Here is a 26,038-nt window from a genome sequence, read left to right on the forward strand (position 1 = left end):
ACTTTGAGTCTTAGTAGTCTTTTCGTTAGGAATCTCATCTCACCGCTAAGAGTTCACGGGTTCGATTCCCAAACGGGTCTGAATGCTCTGGGGAAATTTTGGTAAAATCTCTGCGTGTAGTAGTAGTAGTAGTAGTAGTAGTAATAATAATAATAATAATAATAATAATAATAATAATAATAATTATACTTTATTTCGAGTATCACTTCATTTACACAATTCACAAAAAAAATTGGTGCCAAAGGCTACAATTTTTATTATTAAACAGGCAAATTTACAGACAAAAGAGTTTTCAAAATCGAAGTGGGAATTCCACCCAATGTGTATCTAACTAATATAGGTAAAAATCTCTTGCCCTAAGTGAAATGTGTACTTGGTAATTAGTCAGCTATGGTGAAAGTCGAACAACACCTGGAACTACACACCAAGGGAAAGTTATGCAATAATTATTATTCAGAATGAACATAAGTTCCTATAGGAACAATAACATGAATAACAATTAGACTGTTCTCAGCGCAACAATAGAAAATGGTTAAGGAGTAAATAAAGCTAATATAAAAATAAAACTGTAGTTCAAAATAACATGAAAAATGCATAACCAAAACAAGGGCACTAATTCCAAAACAAACTTACAGCCCTAAAAGAACAACCTATGAAACAACAGACTGGAACGTCCCAGCAACCACAACCTGTCTCTACCAAAAACCGCCATGGACCCTCTCCTCCCGACCACGCTTCCTTCACCTATACCAGCCCTTTCCCATCTTTACCTTTACAAACCCCCATCCAATCCTCAACACTGCATGCCCCCATGACCTTAAGATCAAATTTTTTTTTACGTACTACATTGAAACATCACCAAACAGAACACAAAACCAAGCAGACAACAATCATTTTATAGTACTATTAGCAGAAATCTACTCCAATCCAAAGCTCCTCCTCCAGGCATTCTAACTCAGTCTCTCATCCAGGCAGGAGCACACTTTTTTCTTCTGGGATATCTCCTGTTATCATCATCCCTTTCGTCATTCACCTCCTCCTCACTAGACTCCCCTGAGGAACTCGGCAGCTCAATCCCATGTAAGTCTAATACATGACGTGTCATACCATCCACGTACATTATTTTAGAATTCCGGTTACGATCCACTGAGTAGTGCAGCATGAGTGGGGAGGCCTGGCCCACACTCCTACCCCCACCTAAACAGGAGCAACGTCCTCAGTCACAATAACTGGCACTTTCACCGGTGTCTCCACTCATATTTGTAGGTAGCCCTTTGAGGTACACTACTCTCATCTAACCCTTTCCTGGGTGTCATATTATAAAAGAAGGAAACTTCTAATAGACTTGTCTCCCCTCTCAGAGATAGTTTTGATAGTTCTGTGGTGCCTCTCCACAATGACATTTCCACTTGCTCTACAGGCGGTGCAAAAATATGTCTGAATATTCCATCCATCCAACATCACCTTTAGTGCTTCCGACCTGAATACTGTACTATTATCCATAAGAATCTCTTCTACAGGACCCCGTTCCTGAAAAATTATATTCAATATATCTGCTACTTCGTCTGCACTCTCTCTCTTCAAACCTCAAAACACTGCAAATCTACTAGGACCACAGTCAATTTCTGACAAATAAGGTACATTCCTATAATATGTGACATCTATGGCAAGTCTCTCGCACCACTGGAGCAAGATCAATTGACTGACATTGCAAACAGCTTTTCACGACATGTTTCGCCATTTGTTTATCAGTTTTGGAGTCTAGCTTCTGTGCTGAAAATGTAGTCTTACTACACCCATATGATGCCTGTTGTGCCCCTCTCTCTCAGATCAATAGTGTTGAGGCAATTCAACTCCTCATTGCTCACCTGGTTCTTTAGTTCATTCAAAAGCCAGCTCTTTTTAACCTGGATCAAGGCATCAGCCTTGTTCTTCACTGTCCTTACTAGTGTCATCCTCAATTCTAATCCAGATTATTCAATAAACTCCTTCACAGTGCCTAATCATCGCTTTACTATCATCTCTCCTAGTCCCTTTGTATGCACCCTCTTATCCTCTGTGATAACAGATTTCATCCACCCAAGAACGGTAGCAGAATCAGTCTTAATCTCCAATTCTCTAGTCCCCACTGAAGGGCAAGATTGATTTTCTTTACTACAGCTTCAACTCTGCCACATTAATATGACTGCTGTCACGTTTCTTTCGCACCAAGCTGCATCTTCAACCACACCACCAACAATCTCCAACACAACTCCCAACGCTAAACTACTCACATTGCACCAAAGAACCCCACCCTCAGGCTGAGAAACAAGCCACTGCCCTTGCACTGGATCATCTTCGTTCACCTCCTAGACAGCTTCTTTGAGCATCAACATACATGTGGGTCTATATTACCGTCCCATGACCCACCACCTGCTCGTCGCTTCACATAGCCACAAGCTGCTTGTAGCTAAATTGGCAATGGTGTATTAGCCCACCAGTTTTCCACAAATTGAAAACAACTTTCGTCAAGATATCTCATCTAAAATCTCTGGGATGGTATTACCTCTTGCAAAATACCAAACACCATCTTTCTCACTTATCTCAAGACCCAATGCAGCATTTCCAGCGGTCTCGGGTGGTTTAGCAATCGATCCATTCATTTTCAAGTACGTGACCAACTCAAAAGCTGGCACCTGAGTTTCATCAACCAAAATGTCATCGATGCAAGAACTTGTAGAGTCTTTTATGTCCTTACTCCTCCCCAACACAATTTTTAATTTTTTTCATAATTCAAAGAGCAGAATTCAACTCAAATCCCAACCTTGTTAAACAGTAAAGTCCACCCTTTATAATATACGAGGTGATGACACCACAGCTTCTTGCCGACTTCAAATCTGCAATAGCTACGTTACCTTGCATTCTGCGCCATTCCCTTAAGGTCTCACCACACATATCAATAGCATCATCCCCAGTATGACACTACAAACTTGTTCAGCTCTCTAAAGTCCAGCATTGGTCTAACTTTATTTTTAGTTGGTTGCTCAACAACCATTAAGGGCAAGACCCCATCCTCAATTTGCTTGTCCCAGGGGAGCAAAATACCCTCTTCAATCAATCTGTCTACTTCCTTTTCAAACTCCCTTTTCTTCCGTTCATCCCATCCTTTATCATAATCTTATTCGCCATCTCTACTTTACTTTCCTCTTTGACGAACCACTCTGCTGTCCATTGACTCCCATCAAATCCTGCCTCAAAATTTTTATCTTCAATTGTAACAACACTGGAATTACCGCATGCATTAGCCATACCACCACACTCCGAGTTATCGCTATCACTGAACATGTTGCCTTACCAAACATAAATTTGCCTTCAGCCACTGTGACACCTCCAAACCCACTGATTGCATTCACGACCAAAATTACATCGATGTTGTTAATTAGCTTCTCAGCCACTACTCCCTTCCATCAAAGGCTGTTATGGCCCTTCCTCCACTAACTTTATCCACTAAATGTGAACCAAGAACTGTAGTAGAACAATCTGTGTCCACCAAGCCCACCACAGAATACCCATTCACCTCCAATTTAACAAAAGGTAACCTCGAATGGGGCACCCTTACACCTCTGAGGGGGAACCATTCACAAATGATAACCTTATTATGTGCTCCAACCCGTCCCCCTTACACCCAACTAACCTTGCCAGCCTTCTTAATTCATTTGCAAAAACATCTACCTGCTTCCCGGTCCACCTTGAATTAGTTAATTTCCCAAATGATACAAAAGCTCCATCTGTAAAGGTTTCTTTCCATAATTCTTCAATCATGTCACTATCACTTAGGTCATTTTTTCATTCTCGACTACAAAGCCAATGTATCACCTTCCAAAAACAATGGGATAAATGCAGTCACATCATTCACTTTCTGAAGCCTAGCGACCAATTTTACCCAAGCAATGACACCTTCGCTTAATCATATCGGTTGAGATTTTAGTTGTCATCTTGCTAACCAAAACTGCCTAGATAGCTTGTAATTCAAAATAACATGAAAAATGCATAAACAAAAACTCACCTTATTAGACTTCAGTGCAGGGCACTAATTCCAAAACAAACTTACAACCCCAAGAGAACAACCTAAACAGACTGGGACGTCCAAACAACCACAAATAATCTCTACCAAAAGTTCCAAAATCGCCATGGACGCTCTCCACCCGACCACGCTTCCTTCACCTATACCAACCCTTCCCATCTTGACCTTTACAACCCCCCACCCCCCCTACTCAATCCCCAAGACCACAAAAACAAATTTGATAAATCCACTGTCCATCAGTGATGCTTTGCAACATTTGCATTATGTCTCCTGAATTGGACACAACTGTAAGCAAATGGTCTGAAAAGCACAATGTCGAAATAAAGCACAAACGGACAGCGTAGAGAACATCAGTTTAGTAAGCTCTGATAAGCTTTTCAAAAAAAAAAAAACAAAAAAAAAAAGAAATTAACATAATCTCCACTAATAATTTGGACCACGAAAAACTGTTTTAGACGCATATCCTTGTACTATTCAGAAGTATTATTTTATGATAATTCGGAATGTATGATAACACGTTCAGTCAACCTTCTAAGGTATTGACGTCTTTCCGATGATCCTCCCAACGCGCGCCCGTGCATACACGCGCGCGGGCTCGCACACACACGCGCGCGCACACACTTTCATAACGTTTTCTAGGAACTACATTCATTTTAATCGATTAACTACCCTGATTCATTCTTTTTGAACTGAACTGCGTTAATGCAGCCCTAGCACAGTATTCGATTTTAAGTGTTACCTTTTCCTCGGTTTGTTAGTTGTCTCCGGTTCGTTTTTCTGTGAAATTTTAATCTCGCCATTACTTTCAGGGTCTAGAGAACATTCCCTACTAGGCCTTGGTTACTTCTTTTAGTGCATTTGAACTGAATTTAAATATAATGCTTTTGTCATTTGACAACCTGACTGAGGAGTCATCAGTGTAGTAATGAAAGGAAGATGAAAATAAAGTATCCAAATCAAACAAATTCATAATCGGCTCCAATTATAAATATACCATTTGGCAACTCAACCAGAAAAAGCATTCATAGAACAAATCTACGATAAAAAGTCTTTAATCAATAAGTTACAACTAAGACGTCTTGCTTATATCTTGAATAAATACCTGAACAGGTTTTTTTTATAAATCAGAAAATATAAGCATTTGTAAATTCGGTATATATATATATAATTTTTATCATAAACTACGAACTTTTAAAACAGTTAAGGCAATTAACCTAGTGTCGGATATGCAAGAATGAAAGAACGCATGAAATCAGTCATGTAGCTTCTACACTGTGTTAATTACCGTTCAGATCCTGGCGTGGAGGAGTTTCTTGTATTACGCAGCCTCAGGACACCCACCCAGCTGCCACCTCCCACGTTTACTCCATGAAAACTGAACAATTCTCCGGTTGCGTGGTTCAGCGACCATTCCCTACCTCTACATCGTTGCCAAGCTTTAAATTTCTCTTCTGATTCTGTTTCCAAGCTTTAAATTTCTCTCTGATTCCGTTTCCGATTCATACCTATCTGACTTTAACTATAAGTTATGCATTTGAAATAACAGCATTTTTTAAATGTCTTCTCACTGTTCCCCTGCCTGATATAAAGCAGTGCTAAATGCAAGGCAATATCAATCTATTAGCCTGAACAGATAACAGATCAGGCATTTATAATTATTCTCCAAGACCTGGGCCTTTCTACTGGATGGTGTGTAACACTTCGATGTTGACTACTTCTGAAAACTATTCATATAGCCAGACTTCCTCATTCCACTTTTAGGCCTATGAAGACCACATTTCCCAGTTCATTCACAATTCAATGTTTCTAGTACACTAAGCCGTGATTTTCGTACTCTGTGGTTGAAGCCTCTCAAATTAGATTAACTTTTTGCATGTGCCTTTACCTTTACTGAAAAGATAAACACTGATTTTGTATATATACAAGCAATAATTTTTGTTCCATTTACTACAGAATTATATCACTCTTCATTTACTGACTTTTTTACTATTACCACTGACTGATTTATGAAATTTAGGCAGTAGAGCCCAGCTCCCGGGAAACTTTTGGTCATTCAACACTTAAGACAGTAGAGGAAGAGGGGGTGGAAGTGGTTGGACAGCAGGATAAAGATCTAGAAAATAAAGGAAGTACAAGAATATAAAGGTGGATCTGGGAGAACCCCATAGATACACTAGGAAGTAACAGAGGTGTTGGTCAGCAAAACTGAGAAAAGGAAGTAGGACTGGAGGCAAAGCAAGACTAAAATGATGATGCATCATGGGGAGTAAGGGATGCTGCAAGCACACTGATGGCACTGCCCTCCTATGGGGAAGTTGTTTGTTCCTTATGACCTTTCAGTTCTGTTAAGTTCCCTAAGTAACATGTTCTACCTCCTTTAGGGTCTGGCCCTTCACCAGTAAATTCTTGACCACCTCAGTATTATTATGCAAAAGATTAAACCTGTTCATATGGAACAATCCCACAGGGACCAATGACTTGAAACTCATGCTTCCAAAGAATATGGTGTTCATTAGGAAGGAGTAAGAGGAGGTAAAGGGAAATACAGAAATAGGAGCTCCCACTTAGAAATGAAAAAACAAATTAAATTAATTAGAATAAAACTGTATCAAAATGCAAGGAGAAAATATTAGGGTAGTAATGCATTGCAACCTCCCTTGAACTTCTGAAATTCCAACTTCAGTACTAGCTCTTATGCAACCAGGGTAATATTATAAACTTGCAATCAATTAAGGCATCTATACTAACTGGTACCAGCTACACAAGTGTTAATAATTCACACGGGCTGTACTAATACAATTTATTTAAAGAAATATCATGCACCATTTTGAAAATTGTTATTCTGTCATACAAACTAAATATCACAAACAGTTGTTGAATTAGAAGTTTAAAAAAAAAAATAATTTCAACACAATATGAACTCTGCTGCTCTGAATCTTATCCAATGAAGTTGACAGTAACAAGGTGGAGGATGATATGTGCAAAAATGAAGTCTGCGAAACCACGCTCTGGAGAAATCCCAACGAACTGCATTTTATTCTGGGGGTTTGCTTGAAGTCGTAAACTCACTGGGAAGAAAATAAGGAACATGTCATTTTCAAAATCAATGACTAAGAAATTTTTCTTAAAATACTAGAAGTGCTGTACTATATATCAGATCCAAGTAATTATTTACAAAAACTGCTACAAAGATGCCCATTCAATACAGGCCATGAGATGACAGGTTACTATGGTAACAAATTTCTTAATAAAAAAAACTGCTCTAGATTTTGCAATCTGAAATTTCAATATACCCAAACATCTGCAAATGAATTACACAACTTATTACTAAACAAAAACACTTCCAAAGTCCTATAAAATAATTTGTCTGAAGGATATCATGATAAATCAAATTAAAACCAATGAAGTGAAATCAACTGGAATAAATGATAACTCAAAGGTTTAAAATACATGCTACATCCTTTTTAGTTAAATTTTAATTCCTGCCTACAGAGTGCCATACAAGGCACACTGCCACCAGCACCCTGTATAGGAAATAAGAATCTGTATCCATAAAAATCGGGTACAGTACCAAGTTACTGTACTGTACTTGTATTCCTCACAAAAATTTTGGAACTTGCAATGTGCAAAAATGTTGTTAAAAAACTAACCCTGAAATCAAGAATAGCATAATTACATAACTTAAAACAATTGTTTACATCATAATGTAAAGGTAATCTATTACAGTATTACTGTTACAGTCTAGCTGTGTCCCTAGTGGAACACTCAGAATGCTAATTTACATACAAGCAGAACTATGGCAGTGGTACTTGGCACTTCAAAAATGTATTAAATCCTCTCACAATCAAAAACTTTGTAAAGTAACACTGTTTAGTCAGGATGGTGGTTCAAAATTATTACAGTAAAGGGAACTGAAGACTCCTGGTAGTGGGCTGTGTGACAGCACAGCATCTAGACATAATGTGGATATACTGAAATATCCTGCACTTCGAACCATGTAGCCAATATAACTTCTATGTACAGGCGATGAAGGGGCTAATAAGAGACCCTTTTGAAATAAAGCATACACTACATGGCTGAACAAGATCTCTTACAACAATGATCTAAGTTATAACTGAAATTGCTGTCTAAGTTATAATTGAAATTGCTGGAGTACCAGACACCATAATTTTCAGCAATCTTCGCAAAAAGATCAAGATCCTGAAAGGCTGTCCACAAGCAAGCAGAAAACAATATTAAAGTAATGAGAGCATGAACAATTTCAGGCCTGAGGTGCTGTCATCATTTTAATAAGTTTTAAGTGCTCACAAAAACCATGTCTAGTTTTCTGGCACTCCAAGTTCATATAAAAGAGCTGTGAGAGAATCAAGTGCTCTGAGACAAGGAACTTGGAGGATAACACAAAGTACTGTTTGTCAGTTATTCAAAATTATTAAACACTTTACTGGAATGGAAGCATGGAATGAGACTGTCCAATCAGTAAGCTCTTACTTTTACTGGAGTTTAGGCTCAAGTTCCAATGACTACACCACTACTGATTCCTTCCAAATTATGCACTTAGGGGGAGCAAATAATGACTGATTGCACTTGTCTAATTTTCTAGGGCAACAATCTTGCCATTAGTAAAGACCAAGAAGAACAAAGATATCAGAACACTACTACTGGGACATCAGATAAGTAGGTACAGTATAAGCTATCTAAAAGAAGACTGTTGCTTACAAAAAGAGTAAAATAAATGCACCAACTATTCAGTTGCTAGTTGTTAACAAAGAGTATGCAGCTTCTGACACAAAAAATTACTTAGTTCATACACTGCAACTAAGTCCTATTGTTAAGTACGTCCATGGTAACACACATAAATTTGAAAAGTTCAGACTCGTATCTGTTTTCTAACTTCGGTGTTAATAACATCTGAAATCAATGGAATTTTAATTAGTCAAAACCTCAAGAGATACAAATATCAAAATGTACTCACCTCCTAAAACAAAACACCCAACCGTACATATGAATCCTGACAGGAAAGAGTTGAAAGGGAAAGTTCCAACGAGGCAGCAATATACAAACTGAATAACACCAGTGAGAAGTACGTAGAACAAATAAGCATCAACAATCTTCAACTTCTTGGGTGTGTTTTTCATATATTCTTCATAAAAGTTCTTAAGAACAACAACTAGAGAGGTTGAAGACATGGTTACGGTTTTGGTACCACCTGTTGAAAAAATAAGGAAATTAGAAAAAAAATCATAAATACAATATGCCATTAATAAAAGAATAATTTGGTATGTTCATAAAGAGTTTACTGGCACCTAAGTAGCTCTACAACTGCAATAATTCCTACTCTCAATACAACAAAGTACTACCTTCAATACCAATATTCTCATTATAATTCTGCATTTGTTATTATTTATGAAGGCAAACTAAAATTACATGGTCATCCAAGCATATTAATTCAAAAGATGAAGAGTAAAATCAAGCATTCTCACTACCACTGTTACAAAACTTTACAAAAAAATTCAAACAATAATTTGTAACATTCACACATGTCTACTGTATTACCTTCTAACTGAATCTCATATAAACTTCGTAGAGCAAGTACGTCAACTAAAACTAAATTACACAGTACCAAGGCCATTTATATGCATCTGAGCAGCATGCATACCCGTCATCAACTAAAAGATCTGCTGTACATGAAGACAGAACCAATGTGGTGGTTTCAAAAGCAAACTGGAAAATCCTGATGATATTAAGATGCATAGGATCAACAGACTAGATTAAAAGGATAAGGATTGCTCAAAAATATACATCAAACAAGGTAAATGTAAGGGTAAGGAAGTTTGAAAAGGTAAAGGGAAAAACTGTCAGTTATGGCACAGCATCCTAAGTGGTATGGGGCATGGTTAGGTTAGAGTGCATCCCTTATGAGTGCCAGTGTACCCATTTTTCCTCACTGGATTTTTTAGTTTACTGATGACAGACATAAAAACACATGGGCTAGTCTACATCTACCAGTGCTTCTTGTGTTCGAAGTATACTGTAAGCTGGGTTATTGCACCATCACTGTTGAGGCTAATCACATAGTTTTTTCAAACAAAATTACTGGTTTCTCACTGTGGATCCTTTATACTGTTATGAAAAAAAAAAAAAAAAAAAAAAAAGACATCTACTATTATTTGGTCCAAATTAAAAAAAAAAAAAAAAAAAAAGACATCTATTATTTGGTCCAAACTACAATTCAGTTTTATAGGAAATAAAATGGCCTACTTCTGACCAGTTTTGATGTGTGGAGGCTGTGAAAATAATCAGCCTACTTTGAACATTTCTGATAGTTGTTTGTTTGACCATCTTCACATGAAAACATCATCTTATCTGGATGAGTTTAGGTTCTGAAAATGACCATTACCAGTACTTTAAGAAGTCAAAAGATTTTAAATGTGCAACAGGGCTTCTCTGCAATATTTTTTTGTGTCAATCTTAACAAACTGATATTTATTTTAATGGAACTACTGTAGGCTATATGCTAATCATCTGGTTGTGGTAGGTTAAGCGGAAGGTAAAAGAGGCTAAGGCCCATGTTGTTTGCAACTTATGGTTGCCCTTGGTATAATGGTGGTAGTCTTTTACCCCAAGGGTCAGGTATGACCTAGCATCTAAAGTTAGTTTAGGATGCATCCTTGTATTTCATACTCAGATTTATGGTGACGTAGGTCAAATTAGCTAAGTAGGAACCAACACCCTTGGTTAGATTTGAATCAATCCCAGTATTTCACTTCTTTTTATATTTCCCCACCCAAAAAACCAAGTTTTCCCCTATGGTTCCTCATTAATGTATTATCAAGAGAAGTTAGTTTTTAATAGGTTAATCAAGGTGTTTAGGTATTTCCTCACATTTTTAAAAACTAGGTTAATCAAGGTGTTTAGGTATTTCCTCACATTTTTAAAAACTATCAGAAAAATCAACAGTTATTTTATATACTGTTTTTAATGCACAAAACTTCATGATGATCTATTCTGTAAAATTACAATGAAAAACAAAATAACCGTCAATGCTACATTAATGCCTTGCCAACATGGAATTCAACATCAGAAATTATGGCAATTTCAGCATTTTTATCATGTGGAATTTGAGAGGCAAGTGAATAAGTTAAAATACTTACTGGTAAAAATATATAGGTTTGCAATGTATTCCAAGTCCACTGTTCCTATTTTGGAAGTGTTAGCTGCTCAGAGAGCATGCGCCATTCACGAGTGCTTGTTCATTTTTTCCTGTTACATAAGTTAGGTAATTTTTTCAAAAATCAATACTTAACAACTCCCAGTGAAGCTCCCTTATGTTTTCTGACTTCTTCCAGTCTTCAGTTCAACAATGGCTACCTTAGTGTGTAGGAATTGCTAATGACGAGTGTATTAAATTTATTTTGCCAATCTTAGGCTTATATGAACAACCAAGATGTAAAAATACTTTACCTACCTGGAAGTAATCCCTTCCATTGATAAATTCTTCTCTGCCACAGAACATACTGCATGGTTGAGTGAAGCAAATTATCTGAATTTGGACAAGAGGGACTCATATCTTGTGGCTGTAGGAAAGGTATGTGCTGTGTGAAATGGTTAGGACCTGGTGTGCAAGGTTGTGTTGAGGTGATTTTCTGTATTTCACTAGTGCAATTTATGGCACTCTTGATCAGGTTAGGAGGGGGAGGGGGCTCAGATTTGGTTAGGGAAAGCGGTAAATTTTTAGAAAGAGGAACCAGCCCAAAATGACATGAAAATATGTTTTTCTAGGTGATTTTGATGTGTTTTGCACGAATATCACCTTCATTTTCCTCGGAAATTAACGGTTTTAGACTTTACTCGGAGCACCTACAGTTTCCTGGGCCCACTCGACCGCCGACCGAAATCGGCGGAAGAACACCAAAACCAACATGTCGTCCTGTTTATGTGTGCTGTCAGTAGGTCGCATGGAACGGAGCGCCGCGCTTTATCCGCATATTTAAAGATTCTTGGCAAGCACGACATTTTCTGGCAAGAGGTAATGTTGCGCTGCGCGCGCTAGCCACAGGGGTTACAGTAAGGCCGTGTTCTTCCGCCGATTTCGGTCGGCGGTCGAGTGGGCCCGGAAACTGTAGGTGCTCGAGTAAAGTCTAAAACCGTTAATTTCCGAGGAAAATGAAGGTGATATTCGTGCAAAACACATCAAAATCACCTAGAAAAACATATTTTCATGTCATTTTGGGCTGGTTCCTCTTTCTAAAATAATACGGGGAAAGCTGGGTTAAGATGAAGCATGATACATATAGACCTCTATAGTTTAATGGATTCTATGTCAGGTTTGGATGCATCCATAAAATTGGTCTTCTAACATCTTGGTTATGGGCTATAAGTTTTGTGGGGTAGAAAGCAGGGTGAGGGGACCATGACTTGCAAGGGGGTGGAGGTGGGGTCCAACCGGATTAGGGCATAACGTCTGAGGTTAGGTGAGGTTACGGTAAGTCTAGTTAAGTCATACTCCCTCTGAAATATCTACTACAGAAATGACTATTAGGCTTTGCATTCGCTCTGTTTAATGTTTGATACTGACTAACCTAGATTCCTAAACTATGTTGGCTACGCATACTTTACTAACTTCTTATCAGTAGGGTTTTCCTCGGTCAAACTGAAGACTAGGCTATTAACACACCCCTCTGGTTTGGTAACGATCAGTTTAAATGCAAAATGGGCGCCATGTTTAGTACCAGCCCTTGGGCATTTAGGACTATGTAAAAAAAAATCAAGACTGTAAATATCACAAAGGCAAAATGGACAAACATATGCAAAAGGTGGTAGATATTATGTTCGCCAACTAGGCTAGCGGGAACCAGGCTGCAGAAGTAGTCTTCTGTTTTACCAAGCCTTTAGACCTAGGGTTGTGGTAACATAGATGAGTGATAGGCCTATTCATCAACAATAACGGTCGGACATGTATAACATTCGATAAAAACAATCTGAAACAGCCTATATATGGATACTGTATTTGGCACGAAATTAAAGTTGGGTTTGTCGTTACATCTTGGCTTACCTAAGCTAAGCTAACAAGTTAACTGACCCAACAATGTTCCTGAAAAAATAAATGAATGCTCAAGAAAAATCACGTTGTCATTCAAATACCATTACTTGAGAATACTCAACGCAAAATTTCTTTACAGGAAAAATATAAAATCTCCATTTAGGCTATGGCAATAAATACCTTGAGGTTACCGGCACGGTGTGGGTTAGGCTTCGTTAGCCTACACCTCCGCCAAGTACATACATTGTAATCTAATATTTCCGTTAAACTACAGAAGTTGATAATGTTACAACCCATCGTGGACATTAATTTAAGTTTTATCATGACAGCATTTGATACTGACCTGACGATGTGTATTAAGGGATAGGCGTTCAGGTTTGTACCGTTTGTTGTCAAATTCTCAGACCGCCAACGTAGCACCAACGTACACTGACTCGCTGTCAGTATTGATAAGATGTCCCTCTGAAATTACGCTGTAAAAATATATTTAAATCCACAGAGAAGACAGCTCAAAATGCTAAAATACCTAAATAAACATGTATATTAAATACTGAATATTTTTCAACAATAATATCCTGATATTATTTTTGTGCAGAACAATTGGCGGACAAGTGGATGCGGAAAAGCCCTCGTTAAAGCGCAGCATCCAATCATTACTGCTGTATTTACGTATCAACCAATCAAAAATAGGATTTTAACGAGTGGGACCTGGTGGTGTCTTCTCATTGGATGAACTGGGTAGACATGGTATATAAGCAATTGATAGCGGTGTTAATTCTATTTTCTGCCATGGTGGTTTGGATTTTACAATTAATATGGAGTACACCGCGAGATTTTTCGAATATGATGGTTGATTTGTATTGCCCTATAATTTCAAAGACAGTCATACTGTTGTTCAAAGTACAACAAAAATTTTTTATCACTAGATGTGTGTCTAATAACTTACTCTTTTTATCTGTCGTTTGCTATATAAACACACCATATAATTTTCCTAATTTGCAAAACAGTCATTATTCCCGGTGATCTAAGACTGACATATCTGAGAGCATTTTTGGAGTTATATATCTCAATCAAATAATATGAAGTTCATCAGAATATTAAAAGACATGCTGTGACAACACGATCCTGGTCCGAGTGATGCGCCACTTTGAATTTCCGTGATGTCTTGGGAAAATAAGTTGCATTATCAGTAGAATTTATAATATTTGCTATTTAGCTTTGCAGAACATGCTCCAGTTCAATATGAGTAAAGAAAATTAGACCTATGGGAAAGCTGCGATTATGTGTGAGCTTAATAGGCCTATGCGACGCGTATAAAGTATATTTTAGTCAATTATATTTTTGCTTCTGTTAGTGCATGTAAGTCTCAATGATGAGGAATAAAACGAAAAGTTGTGTTATTGCTACAATAACTGTTGTCTACAGAAATCACAATGGCATACCATACTCATACTGAATTTGAAAACGGCCCGAAAAAAATATCCTTCATATCAGGCTACAATTTCCTCGTCAACATATATATGGATATCAAATCCATCATCGTACATTCACACAAAAGTTAAGTTATAGCCACTGTTTTGTTAATTACTTGCTCAAGAATTACATATCCTAACATATTGGACATAAGGATAATTTTGAAACACGCCTGTATATGAACTAAAACTCTGATGGCCAAGTGTACAGGTAAAATTATTTTAATAGAAGTTAAAGTTAAATGACTGAAGAGTCCAGAAGTACGCATTATTTGAAAAAATGAAAAATAGAATTCAGAGGGGGATGTAGTCAAAGGAAGTATCAAAAATAGAAGAAAGAAGAGGAAAAGAATGATTTGAAGAAAAAAATGTAAAGAATCACATTTGCATCTGTCATAGTAATAAGGGCTAATTAATACCTTTCGATAAGCATCAAGAATGGAGCGGTGGTTATCAGTTATGTGAAAATGTAGAATTTAATTTTTTTTTCAGTGGAAAGACGCAATGGATGGAAAAAGATGCGGCGTAATAGAGACTTAGAGAAAAAAGCAAATGATTGTAAAAATATAAAAAAAGAATTAGTTGTTCAGAACTGAAGAACATATGTCCCACGAGTAAGAGTCATAACCAGGAGGAACCGTTGCAAAGGGAAACCTGAACTGAAATAACTAATGTACCCCAGCTAAAATGTTGTGGTAACTAATAAGCAGGACCAAGTAATTTTGTTGACTCTACTGCAACGAGGTCTACCCTGTCGATGTATGGAATTTTGGTTCATAAACATAAGTACAAAGCAGTGAGCTTATCCAAAATAATCCAAGTGAAGTATGCTACAGGCTTAGGCTGCCACTTACTAGCCTGTATTTATAGTGTGATCGTAACCGTGTTGGTCAAACCGTGATTATATAGCTGTGCCGGTATTATTTAAAGCTAAACCTTTAAAATACCCGAGTAAACGTTTACAATATCCGAATAAACCTTTAAAATACGGGAATAAAACTTGAAAATACCCGTTCACATCAGGCCTATTGCATTTTTTTTACTTTGTTCAGAAGTCTCAAAAAAATTGCGTAATACGAAAAGTCTACAGAAAAATATCGCACTATTTACTGTTCCTGCTGAAATATTTATCAGCTAGCTAGTTTTATGTCAGTATTCATGCCCTTGCAGTTAGGCCTAGTACTAAACATGGCATATGCTAGGGGGGGTTGGTATTACGGCAAAAATGTATTGTGTAAAATTGTAGTGTTGGCAATTTGTCACGGTAATTCTATATATTAGCTCCGCGCCTATTTTTACCTTTTCAACTGGTTTTTTCTACACTTTAGGGGTTCTGATACTGGCGGTGCATCTGTTGGTTGTCGGCCAAATGAAATGTCCCTTCGCCGTGTTTAGTACTGGCCAGGGGGGGGTACCCATACGTTAACAAGTTATTGCACTTGCCGGATAGGATATGAACCGTTCGAAACAGACGTACCCGTGCTCTGTCTTGTGAAGATCGCGTATGGAAACCCCTTGTTGGATGGACTTCGGGGGTTAATTACAGGTTAATTAGACTCGAGTGCCAATAATGAAAGGTAAATTCATAATTAGCAACCAAAAAACTGTAGAAAAAGTCAAGATATATTGCCGTCGGCGACGCGGAGCTACCCTGTAGTTCTACCTTTGTCACCTACCAGCCTACTGTCTTTAGGCTTTTGAATGCATATGCTATAGACCCAGCCTAACTAGTAGCCTAATACTGTATTTAGTAGATAATATTTAGGTCTACTCTGTGGGATCTTTTCATTTAGACTAGACCTATAAGTAAACTGTTGTAAATTATTTAAAAAGATATGGGAGTGGTCTTGGCTTACTTTAAAATGAATAGCCAAGAAGTAAAATTAATAAGTAATAAAAAGTATTATTGTTTTGAATATTTTTTCTGGTAGTTTTGTCCATGTTTCAAAAGATTGTGGTCTTCATTTAAAATGCAGGTGGAACTAAGCATTAGCTCTGCATCGGGTATTTCCTTTAAAATGGACTTTTCCTATAGTATTTTGGTTCCATATCAAGAATTTACCCTTATTTTTTGTTGGTCGATTGTAATTAACCTGAAATTAACTACAGAACTGATTATGTTTTTGTATGCTGGCCATCCTGGAATGCTATCGCGCATGTGCAGTGTTGTAAGGGAACTTTAGGTAAAAAGTGGTTTCTTTTACTGGGGGCTCTGCCCCCTGGCTAAGTAACATGGCCTACTAAGTTAGGTTAGGTTGGGGGACATTAGGTTTGTATGGTTCCCTTATAATAGATTTCCTTAGCCAGCCCCTTCTTGAATATGGCTCCCTATTGACTTTCGTATTCACGGAACCATTCCATACCAAAAAGCGAACCTCTTGTCTCTATGATTTGCTCCTCCCCCTTCCCTTTCCTTTTAGCTGTGCACTAGGCCTAGGTGTATGGATTTCCAAATGAGAATTCAATTCAGAGTCATTCATGAAGCACCATAATACATCAGAAAAAGCCATTTTTTTTTTTAACAGGAATTAATCCTATCTTAACTAACCTAGCCTAGGGTGCGGGGACTGCTGGTTCTTTAGACCTAACCGGACAGTAAGTGCTTTAAATTTTTACAGAGATAGCTTGTACAAGGATACATCCTAATTATTTTTACTGATAAATTTGAGCATATCATGTTTAATGATAATTTGCATAGAAAATTATAATACATTAGTCTAAATGCTACCAGAAAATAAACAGTAATAAATAAAGTGACATATACTGTATCAGCAAATAAGTTAACATTTTTGGATCATACCAATAGTGTAGCTATTCATTTGTGATGGAATTTGTGAGATAGAAAGACCAAACCATAACAAAAATATTATTTGATACATGAGTATTTTGTAAAATTATATATCAAGTGCTCCAAAAAAATTGCTTAGGCTGAGTTCATTGGTTTTCTGTTTGTGATCACTTCTGGTCACCTTTTGTACATGTGCTATAGCTTGATCAAGGTTCACTTAGTGTAACCCAGCAGTTCACAAGTTTAAACATTAGTTTAGACCTGGTTGGTCTGAATTGCTTGGCAGTAAAGTATAAATTAGAATACAGGTAGTCTTCTACATACAAAATTTTAAACTTATTTACTTTTCAGAGATACCAACCTTCAGATCTGCATGATATATATATATGGGATACATAAACTTTATTTCATGTATTTGATTATCTGTTTTGCAAGGAAAGAGCAAAGATTTTTGTGTATTATAAACTTTACTGTATGTGCAAAGATCAACTTGTGTAGATGGAAAGCTTTATTACCACACAGAGATATTTGCCATAGGCTAATTACAATCCTGGATGTGTAGGCTAAAATTGTTTAGCTCACAGACCTATACAGCTTACAAACCAGCTCACGTAATGGAACTGGTTTGCGTGTAGAGGACTATGTTTAATAGGAACAAATAATTTAATTCTTTATCTCTAAAGTGTCAGGCTGATTATTGAAGAATGAGGACCAAATTTCTTGACATGTATGACAGTCTCAAAGATCAATGTATTGGTCATTTCATCATAACCAAGGGAATAATAATGTACACATCTTGTAGAAATATCTTAGATATCATTTTCACTTTTATTAGAGACTGATGTAGAGGAAAATTAGATTTATAGAAAGTAAGAAATAGTGTATAAGATGATCATGCATAAACATGTTATTTACCAGTTCTTGCAAGTAAAACATGGTACTATTAAATAGTAAAATAAGATAGGGTACTGTTAAACAGTAGCATTAAGTAACCCTGTACAGTACAGTACGTTACCATATGTTGTGGTTGGTTATGGCCAATGATGGAAGGTGCATCCAGCTTTTTTTGGTACAATGCCATACTTAGCATTCCCTTCAAAAGTCTTGTATTTCCAGAATTTGATGTACAGTAATACAAATAGTGAAGCTTGACAGTTTTTAGCTTTGATTTTATTTGATCTCATGGCAGTGATGGCTCCAAGTTTTACCCAGCCAGGTAACTCTGCTCTGTATACCAGTTCGCGAGGTGTATGATACCATACTGTGGTCATTTTTTCATTTTCAAGCTTAAAGATTCTTAGCATTATTAAATTTACATTTTTTCATCTTTTCAGATGACATCCAAGTTACCATTACAAGCTGCTTATCAAGTTGGCATATCTGCTAAATTGCCCGTAGAACTTGCTGCTAAAGCTCTCACTCAGCCATGGCTTGCAATGAAAATCTTTCGGCCAGAAAGTTATCTTTCAAAAACACCTGACCACTATAAGAAATTTTACTGGGAGTGGAAGAGAGCACCTTGTACTCCAGTTCATTATATTCCAGAGACTGGTAACTGGAGAAGGTTGCCCACAGGAGAAGTGTAAGTAACAAAGGATTTTACTTAAACCATAACACTGTATCTGGTAGGTGTGGAGGAATAGTGCTGGATTACTATTGCTATTCATAAACAAGTAGAGCACTGATAATGGGCAAGCCCACCTCCTGCTGTGTATTTTTCCCTCGGCCCCACTTGTCATTCATCACATGGTTCTGGTTGCTTTACATGCAGTGAAGCATAGGTTTTTTTTTATTGTCCTTTTTGTTTCATCATTCCCTGGTTATTTTCAAGATATACTTATATATGGTCTTTCAATTTGCTTGTTAGCTATTACTAAGATTCACATTATATGGGAATTTGGTTCAGTTGTCAGCATGTTTTAATCTATCATCATAAGGAGTATTTATGTAGTTTTTACCCTAGTGTTGTGATATGCCTTAGGTGTATGGTGTACAGGCAACCCCCAGTTCACGACGGGTCCGGCTTACGACGTTCCGAGGTTACAACTCTTTTCAAATATATTCATCAGAAATTATTTCCCGGTTTATGACACATGTTCCGGGGTTACGACGCGTTGTACGCCGATCCGATGGAAGAAATATGGCTCCAAAACGGCAGAATAATCAAAATTTGGAGGTTTTTTAATGAAAAACTCAATAAAAATGCAGTTTACATCATTTTCAATACACCCAAAGCATTAAACGTAAGGTTTTCTTAGGATTTCTGATGATTTTCGACGATTTTTCGGTTTATACACGGTGGAAAAACGGAACCCCCGTCGTAAACCAGGGACTGGTTGTATACTATGTGTATGTTGCAGTATCTTGAGTAACTCAGCCAGTCTGTGTTCAGATTTCAGTTTGCTTACATTAGAGGTTTATTTTTCCCACTTGCTGTGTAGCTTATTTCATAAATATACTACACAATTATTTGAATATTTTTTACATTTACTTGTTTCTTACTTGATATAATATTTATATACTCAGACTGAACATTCCCCATTTTGTCTTTTTGGTAATCCTTTTCATCACTTCTTTGCATCTTTCAGATACTCCACACATGCAATGTAAACTTTTCATTGTAACAGCATCTACTTTTTAAAAAAGTTTTATTTGAATTTCCTATTTACACTTCATTTCCATTAAGGAAAGTTGGCTCAGCAGTCCATTCACACATTCCAACACTTGAATAGACTCTGCTACTTTCCTTTCTTCACCTCTTCTGTGACCCTCCTTTTTCTTATCCGACTACCTTGTACATTCACTCCTGAATACCTATGAAAATCAACTGTTTCAGTTCCCACCATTCATACTAACATTCACTGCTCTATCTTTTTTTGGAGCAGTAAAGATCTCTTGCTTGGTCTCAAGGGGGTACTTGTAAGATGGTGGGCAGTCATCAGACTCTTTCTGGTGACAAGCCAGGTACACTTGTTGGGAGGTAATCTTTCTTGTAGGAGCTACCCAGTGGATGTGGTTAAGGTGAAGAATTGTGGGTGTGCTTCTTCCTCCTCCACATCATTGAACTCTCCTCATCCTCTTCCTAGGACTTCGAGTGAGCGCCTTTTCTCTTTGAGGGTCAGTGGCAGTATTTACTGAACTCTTGGTGAGATATCTACCATAGGAATGTTGACACAGGGATTCCTTAGCATGCTCAGGACTTTTTAGTCCTCCTGTGCCTTCTTGGATCAGGAGACTGCTCCAGACTTAACCCCTTCTCACTTGGCACTGGCATTGTCTCTGGATCAATTTCCTGTAGATGGATTTAGGTGTGTCAGGGTACCACTGTGGATACCCTTGCATGTGTGTGCAGCACCTCATTTGGTGTCTGGTCAATCTAGAGCCCCCGATTTGTGCCTGCATAATACTGCAAGTGATCACTCTCTTATAGCTTTGACTAGTTTGGCTTTGTCCATTCACGGGGCCACCTACAGGAGGGATGACTTCAGTATGGCGCTCTCTTCTGTTTGAGTGCCATCCTCTGAGCATGTTTCAACTGATCGACTGCCATGTTCCCATGATCAGTCACTGAGGCAGGCTAGCATGTTGTCCTTTCCTTTGGGAGTGTACCCTTCTTGTCCCTTGAAGGATCTGAAAAGACTGGACAGTCTTTTGTCACTAGAATATTACAAATAAGTAGCAAAGAGGTGTAATCAGATACTGTACTGGAAAATGAATTGAGATGTTTTGTGCATGTACTTAAAAGCGGAGAAGAGCAACCAATCACATGATTGGTATGCATAGAAAGGAGAGGTTGCTGACTAATGGTAAGGTCCAAAAACAAAATCCGTAGAAAAAATGTATAGATGACTGGGACTTGGAATCCAGGCTGATAGTGCACAAAAGAGAATAGAGTGGTAAGAAGTCATCAGACAAAACACTAAAGGTTAAACCTGACAAACAAGTAGTTAGACCCTTTGCCTCTTAACATATGAGTTATAACACAGTAATTTTGATCAGAGTATGTTACTTAACAGTTAGTAATGGTTACTTCAAATATTACTCTTATTCAGTGAATCCCAATTTAATCTTTTAGGTCTAACCAAAACCATGCATCATGTGATGGATTCCTGTCTTTGTGTACAATATATATTCATTAAATGTAAATTAATAATGTCTTTCATATGAACAGTAAAGTTTTAGAACTATTTTTTATATCATACACATAGACCATTGTTATATAGTGGTGTCCTTTTATATTGCATCTATCCTGACTCCATCATTTCTGCATTGTTTGCAACAAAAGTGGCAGTACTGTGTAGGGAGAGGAAGAATTCCATCTTGAGTTGGTAATCTCCACTTGTTTTACAAATTAGTAAGGCAATTTTTGCTCATGACTGTGTCTTAATGTTAAGAGAAGTGAAAATTGAGGCAGTAAAAAGAGGCCTTATATCTCTGAAACTCAAATTGTATATTTTGTTTTCTCATAAATCAAGTCTCAATATTTAGCTACCTAATGTATTCAACTCTTCAATACAATTTAAAATGTTTTTTTCTTGTGAGAGTGTTATAAACTTTTGTTTTATTATTTCAGGCAACAGGTGGAGGATTTGCCTATACCACTCAAGCAGCCAAAAGAGTTGCATGAAGGGATATGGGGTGGAGAGGCTGTCATTAAAGGATTTCGTAAAAGAAAAGAGTAAGTAAACTTTATTCACTCAAGTCTCTGTAATTAGTCTAGTTGCAACTCTAGGGTGCTGTAAATTCAGAATAGATAAGTACTCCCTGAGAAATGTTCATTCTGTATGCTGTTGAATCCCTTTTTGCCTTTTACTTTTCAGTTTCCAGTCTTCCTTTTGCAGTTCAGTTTCTAATCTCGCTTCTAAACTAATATTAGGCTGGGGTCTTGAATGATAAACTGGAATACTGTACTATTTGTTTTGATTAACTCATAGCTATAGGAGAGGGTGAGATAGGCCAGCAAGGCTCCATATTGTAAAACTTGAGTACTGTAATCGTTGTGTCTTTCATTCTCTTTCATGCAGGACTATACGTCGTACTCCTCGTTTTTGGGTTCCTTCTCTCCAGTCTACGGTCTTTTATTCAGAAATACTGGATAAATATATTAATGTAGTTGTAACAAAGCGAACTTTAAAACTTGTAGATGAACATTATGGGTTTGATAACTACATTTTGAAGGTATGTTGGTTTTGTGTTAATTCTGTATTGTAGATGTTTCATTCAGTATTATTTTCATTATTATTATTATCGTCATTATCATCATTTATTATTATTATTATTAGAAGCAGAAGAAAATGAACCCTATTCATATAGAACAAGCCCACAGGGGCCATTGACATGAAATTCAAGCTTCCAAAGAATATGGTGTTCATAGCAGCAGATTTTGATTCCATTATAGAGTTTCCTTTTTGTTTTACAGGGACAGCATTAAAACTATAATAAATTGTTTTTTGCTTTTTGTAGGATAATTTACAAATTTACTTGACTAGTATGAGTCAGGATGGATGTATTGCATGGTAAAGAGATATGAAATTAGCATAATTTGGATTCATGAAAGGTAACTCTTCCATCATGTTCCATTGAACACCATGTTATCCAACTTCCCACTTATACACCCACTTTTCAAATTCATTTCTTGAATTTCTTGCTTTTCATTCAACTTTTGCATATCATGTTGACATTGTAACATTTTTGTTCTCTATTACTAGTGGTGCTTGTTTATTTTGAGTATTCTCCCTTGATTTATTTGCCCTTTATCAATGACCATCTTCATTCTACAACTTTTTTGGGTACTTCTCCTGGTGATTCATCCCTCCATACTTTATATTTCATCCTTCACTTCCAGTTGTCTTCTCTTATTCATATGCAGTCTCTAATCATACTTTTTTTATCTGTGGTTGTGATAACGTACCATCAGAGGTTTCCCATAACTCAATATTCAGCGCTTACAGGCATGTTATTTGAATTCCTTTTTTCTCACAGTCAACAAACCAAATAACAATAATTTTGAAAGTAAACACACACAAGAAATGAAATGATAGACCCTGTAATAATATAGATGATAGATATTATACTGTACAGCATTTAGACTACCCTCTCATGTAAAGAGTGTAGTAATAATATGACATGTCCTAGTACAGTACTATGATTTACCACAATATTAAATGAGATCCAAAGATAAATGCACATATGGAAATCACTAAAAATAGCTTATTATTTAAAAATTAATCATACCTATTGTTAAAGTCGGCTTACATTTCCATGCCATTGGGTGTGATTGGCATTCAAAATAAACAAAAGAATAGTGTATGGCTGACCCAGATGGACTGTCTGTAATCTCATGTTTTCCCACCAGGTGGCATTGGAATGATTATGTTCTAGCCAGAATTCACCATGTCGTGTCCTTATGCACATGGGGTGAATTTACTGTAATAATTTTGACTATTTCTGGCTGTTTTTCTCCTGTATGGTATTGTGCATGTTTTCTGATTTTGCATTATGTCATTTACAGTAAGCAGAGATAGAAGCATAAGGTTCTATATGAACGAGTTTTGTGTAAACCTTGTGAGTTATTGAAAGATGCAAGAGGCTGTTAGTTTATGTAGACAATCAATTAGGGGTGGTGGTAAGTTTGCTGTATCTATTCACCTTCTGGTGTTATTTCTTTTTCACTCCTTCTCCATCTTCTAATAATCCGTGTCGTTCAGGTGAACAGATAGGTAACTTGAAAAAGTATGAGCTCATTCTGTCATCAATTAGACACCTGACCAGGTATATTATGGGTAAGGATTGTGGTTTCTCCCCATAGTATCCTTTTTGTTTATTTTTAGAGAGAGAAGGTGTCAGAGCCTTTGTGTGTGTAGCCCACCCTCTGGACTGCCTTGCATTAGTAGGTCCTCTCCTCTGCCAGGGAACCAAGGCGTGTCTCAGGGCAGAGGTTTGTGCCCTTTGCTACATGTCTGTCAACCATATAGTCTTGAATTTGAAGCATTCTCCAAAAAGATTTATATGGTAGAGTTAAGCTCTCATGTCAACTATCTATCCTCATCTGGCAAGAGTGACTGATGTGTGACCCCTTTGAGGTATCTATATAGACATAGTATTCCAGTTCCCCCCATAGAGTCTTGTACTCCTCACCTTTTGACAACTATACGTTTTGTACTAGCAGCTCTTCTTCTTCCACTGCTTCTAGTGTTGTGTAGACAGCTGTGGATGTCGTCCCAGCAGGGTCTTCTGTTAAGTCGAAGCTTTTATCTCTTGGGTTTGTTGTGAAAGTGTGAGATGGGGAAACACTGGTAATGTCACACGAGAACCTTCTACCTTCTCCCATCCAACCATCTCCCAGCTGAGCTGTGAGTCACCCACTCCCATGCAGCTTTGTGGCACTTCCCTTTTGCTTTTTGCGACATCATGGCTGGCGGTCCCAGGTATGTCAGCTTTCAGGCGTATTTGGCTTTGCCATCTTGGTCAGCTGATTTATTGTTTTCTGCTGTTGTGGTTCTTGTTCAGCCTAGACAGTTTTTAACCCGATTTGGAGGATTCTCCATTAGTTTTTTATGCGATTAGCAGTTTACATTGCTACGCTTTACCCTCTTCTATTTGCTGAAGATGAATCTATACTAATTGGCGCTCTTTTGTGTGCTTCTACTTCGGCCCCTGTTAAAACAAGTAAAAAGTTGGAGCTATCTGATTTTGTTAAGGCATGTTGTGAGGCAACTTTGAAAGTGTTCCCTTAAAGCTGGTTCTCTGGGTGCTGCTGCTTTGGTTTCCAGTATTATGAAGGTACTTAGAACTATGTGTTATGACACAGATACTATGTCAGATTTTCACCTTTCCTCCGTTCAAGATGCAAGTTCTTCCAAGTTGCTTGTCCCATGGAAGCAAAGAGCTTTCAATTGGTAAGGCACTTTGGCCTAATAGTAAGACAAAGCACTTATGAAGTTGGTATAGTATATCATTCTTAACATGATTGCTCATTGACTGCAAATGCACCAGGTAAAAAAAAATATGTAAAATAAAAAAATGATAATAATAATAATACAATATTAATAATAATAATAATAATAATAGTAATAACACTAATAATAATAATAATAATAATAAAGATAAATCTTAGTCCTGAAGGGGCAGTTTTCATGATGAAGCATTTTAGCATTAACTTTACCATGATAGACCTATTTCCCACGCTTAGGGAGGAATGCCTTATGTGTTTTACAACTCGGTTTTAAAATAATGGGAACATTTGTGTTCATATGTATCTTGTAGAGTAGCTCCATCTTAACGAACTGTAGCTGTTTTTTTTTCAAGTCTCATCATTGCCTCTTAACCTTGAAGCGTCCTGCACCTGCAGGCTTTTCCACATGAGAGTTCCATGCAGAATATCAACCTAGACCACCCTTGATCCACTTCAACTAGCTCTTTCAGGGTAGTCAAGGCTCATGTTTTAAGTGAAAGAATTGCAAAGCCAACTGTAACTGGTGTTTTGAACTTACAGTGCCAAGTAAGAGGCCATCTACAGAGTTTTTGGAGTATCTGGCAAAGCTTCATAGAAGAATTTTAGGTAGTGATGGTTCTCAGAGAAGGATACTTAGTACCTTTTGTTACTCTTCCACCCCTGTTGACATCCTCCATATCCTTCCTTGCCCATCCTCTTCGCACAGAGAAGTTCTGAG

General features: G+C 37.3%; 1 protein-coding gene across 5 annotated transcripts in view; it reads left to right on the top strand.

Moving 5' to 3' along the window:
• mRpL28 (mitochondrial ribosomal protein L28) overlaps positions 1 to 26,038 on the top strand; it is a 38,026-nt gene that overhangs the window by 6,153 nt on the left and 5,835 nt on the right. Inside the window, exons 2-5 of one of the 5 annotated variants that reach the window (XM_067091312.1) lie at positions 11,575 to 11,651; positions 18,701 to 18,948; positions 21,940 to 22,044; positions 22,391 to 22,544. In XM_067091312.1, the coding sequence (XP_066947413.1) occupies positions 18,701 to 18,948; positions 21,940 to 22,044; positions 22,391 to 22,544 (507 nt within the window). In that variant the 5' untranslated portion in view covers positions 11,575 to 11,651. Of the gene's footprint in view, positions 1 to 11,574; positions 11,652 to 15,177; positions 15,338 to 16,020; positions 16,762 to 17,022; positions 17,174 to 18,700; positions 18,949 to 21,939; positions 22,045 to 22,390; positions 22,545 to 26,038 lie in introns of those variants that run through there. The other 4 variants (XM_067091308.1, XM_067091313.1, XM_067091311.1 and 1 more) reach the window with 4 other exon arrangements.

This window comes from Macrobrachium rosenbergii, chromosome 48 (assembly GCF_040412425.1).
Source record: "Macrobrachium rosenbergii isolate ZJJX-2024 chromosome 48, ASM4041242v1, whole genome shotgun sequence".
NCBI classification, from domain to species: Eukaryota; Metazoa; Arthropoda; class Malacostraca; order Decapoda; family Palaemonidae; genus Macrobrachium; species Macrobrachium rosenbergii.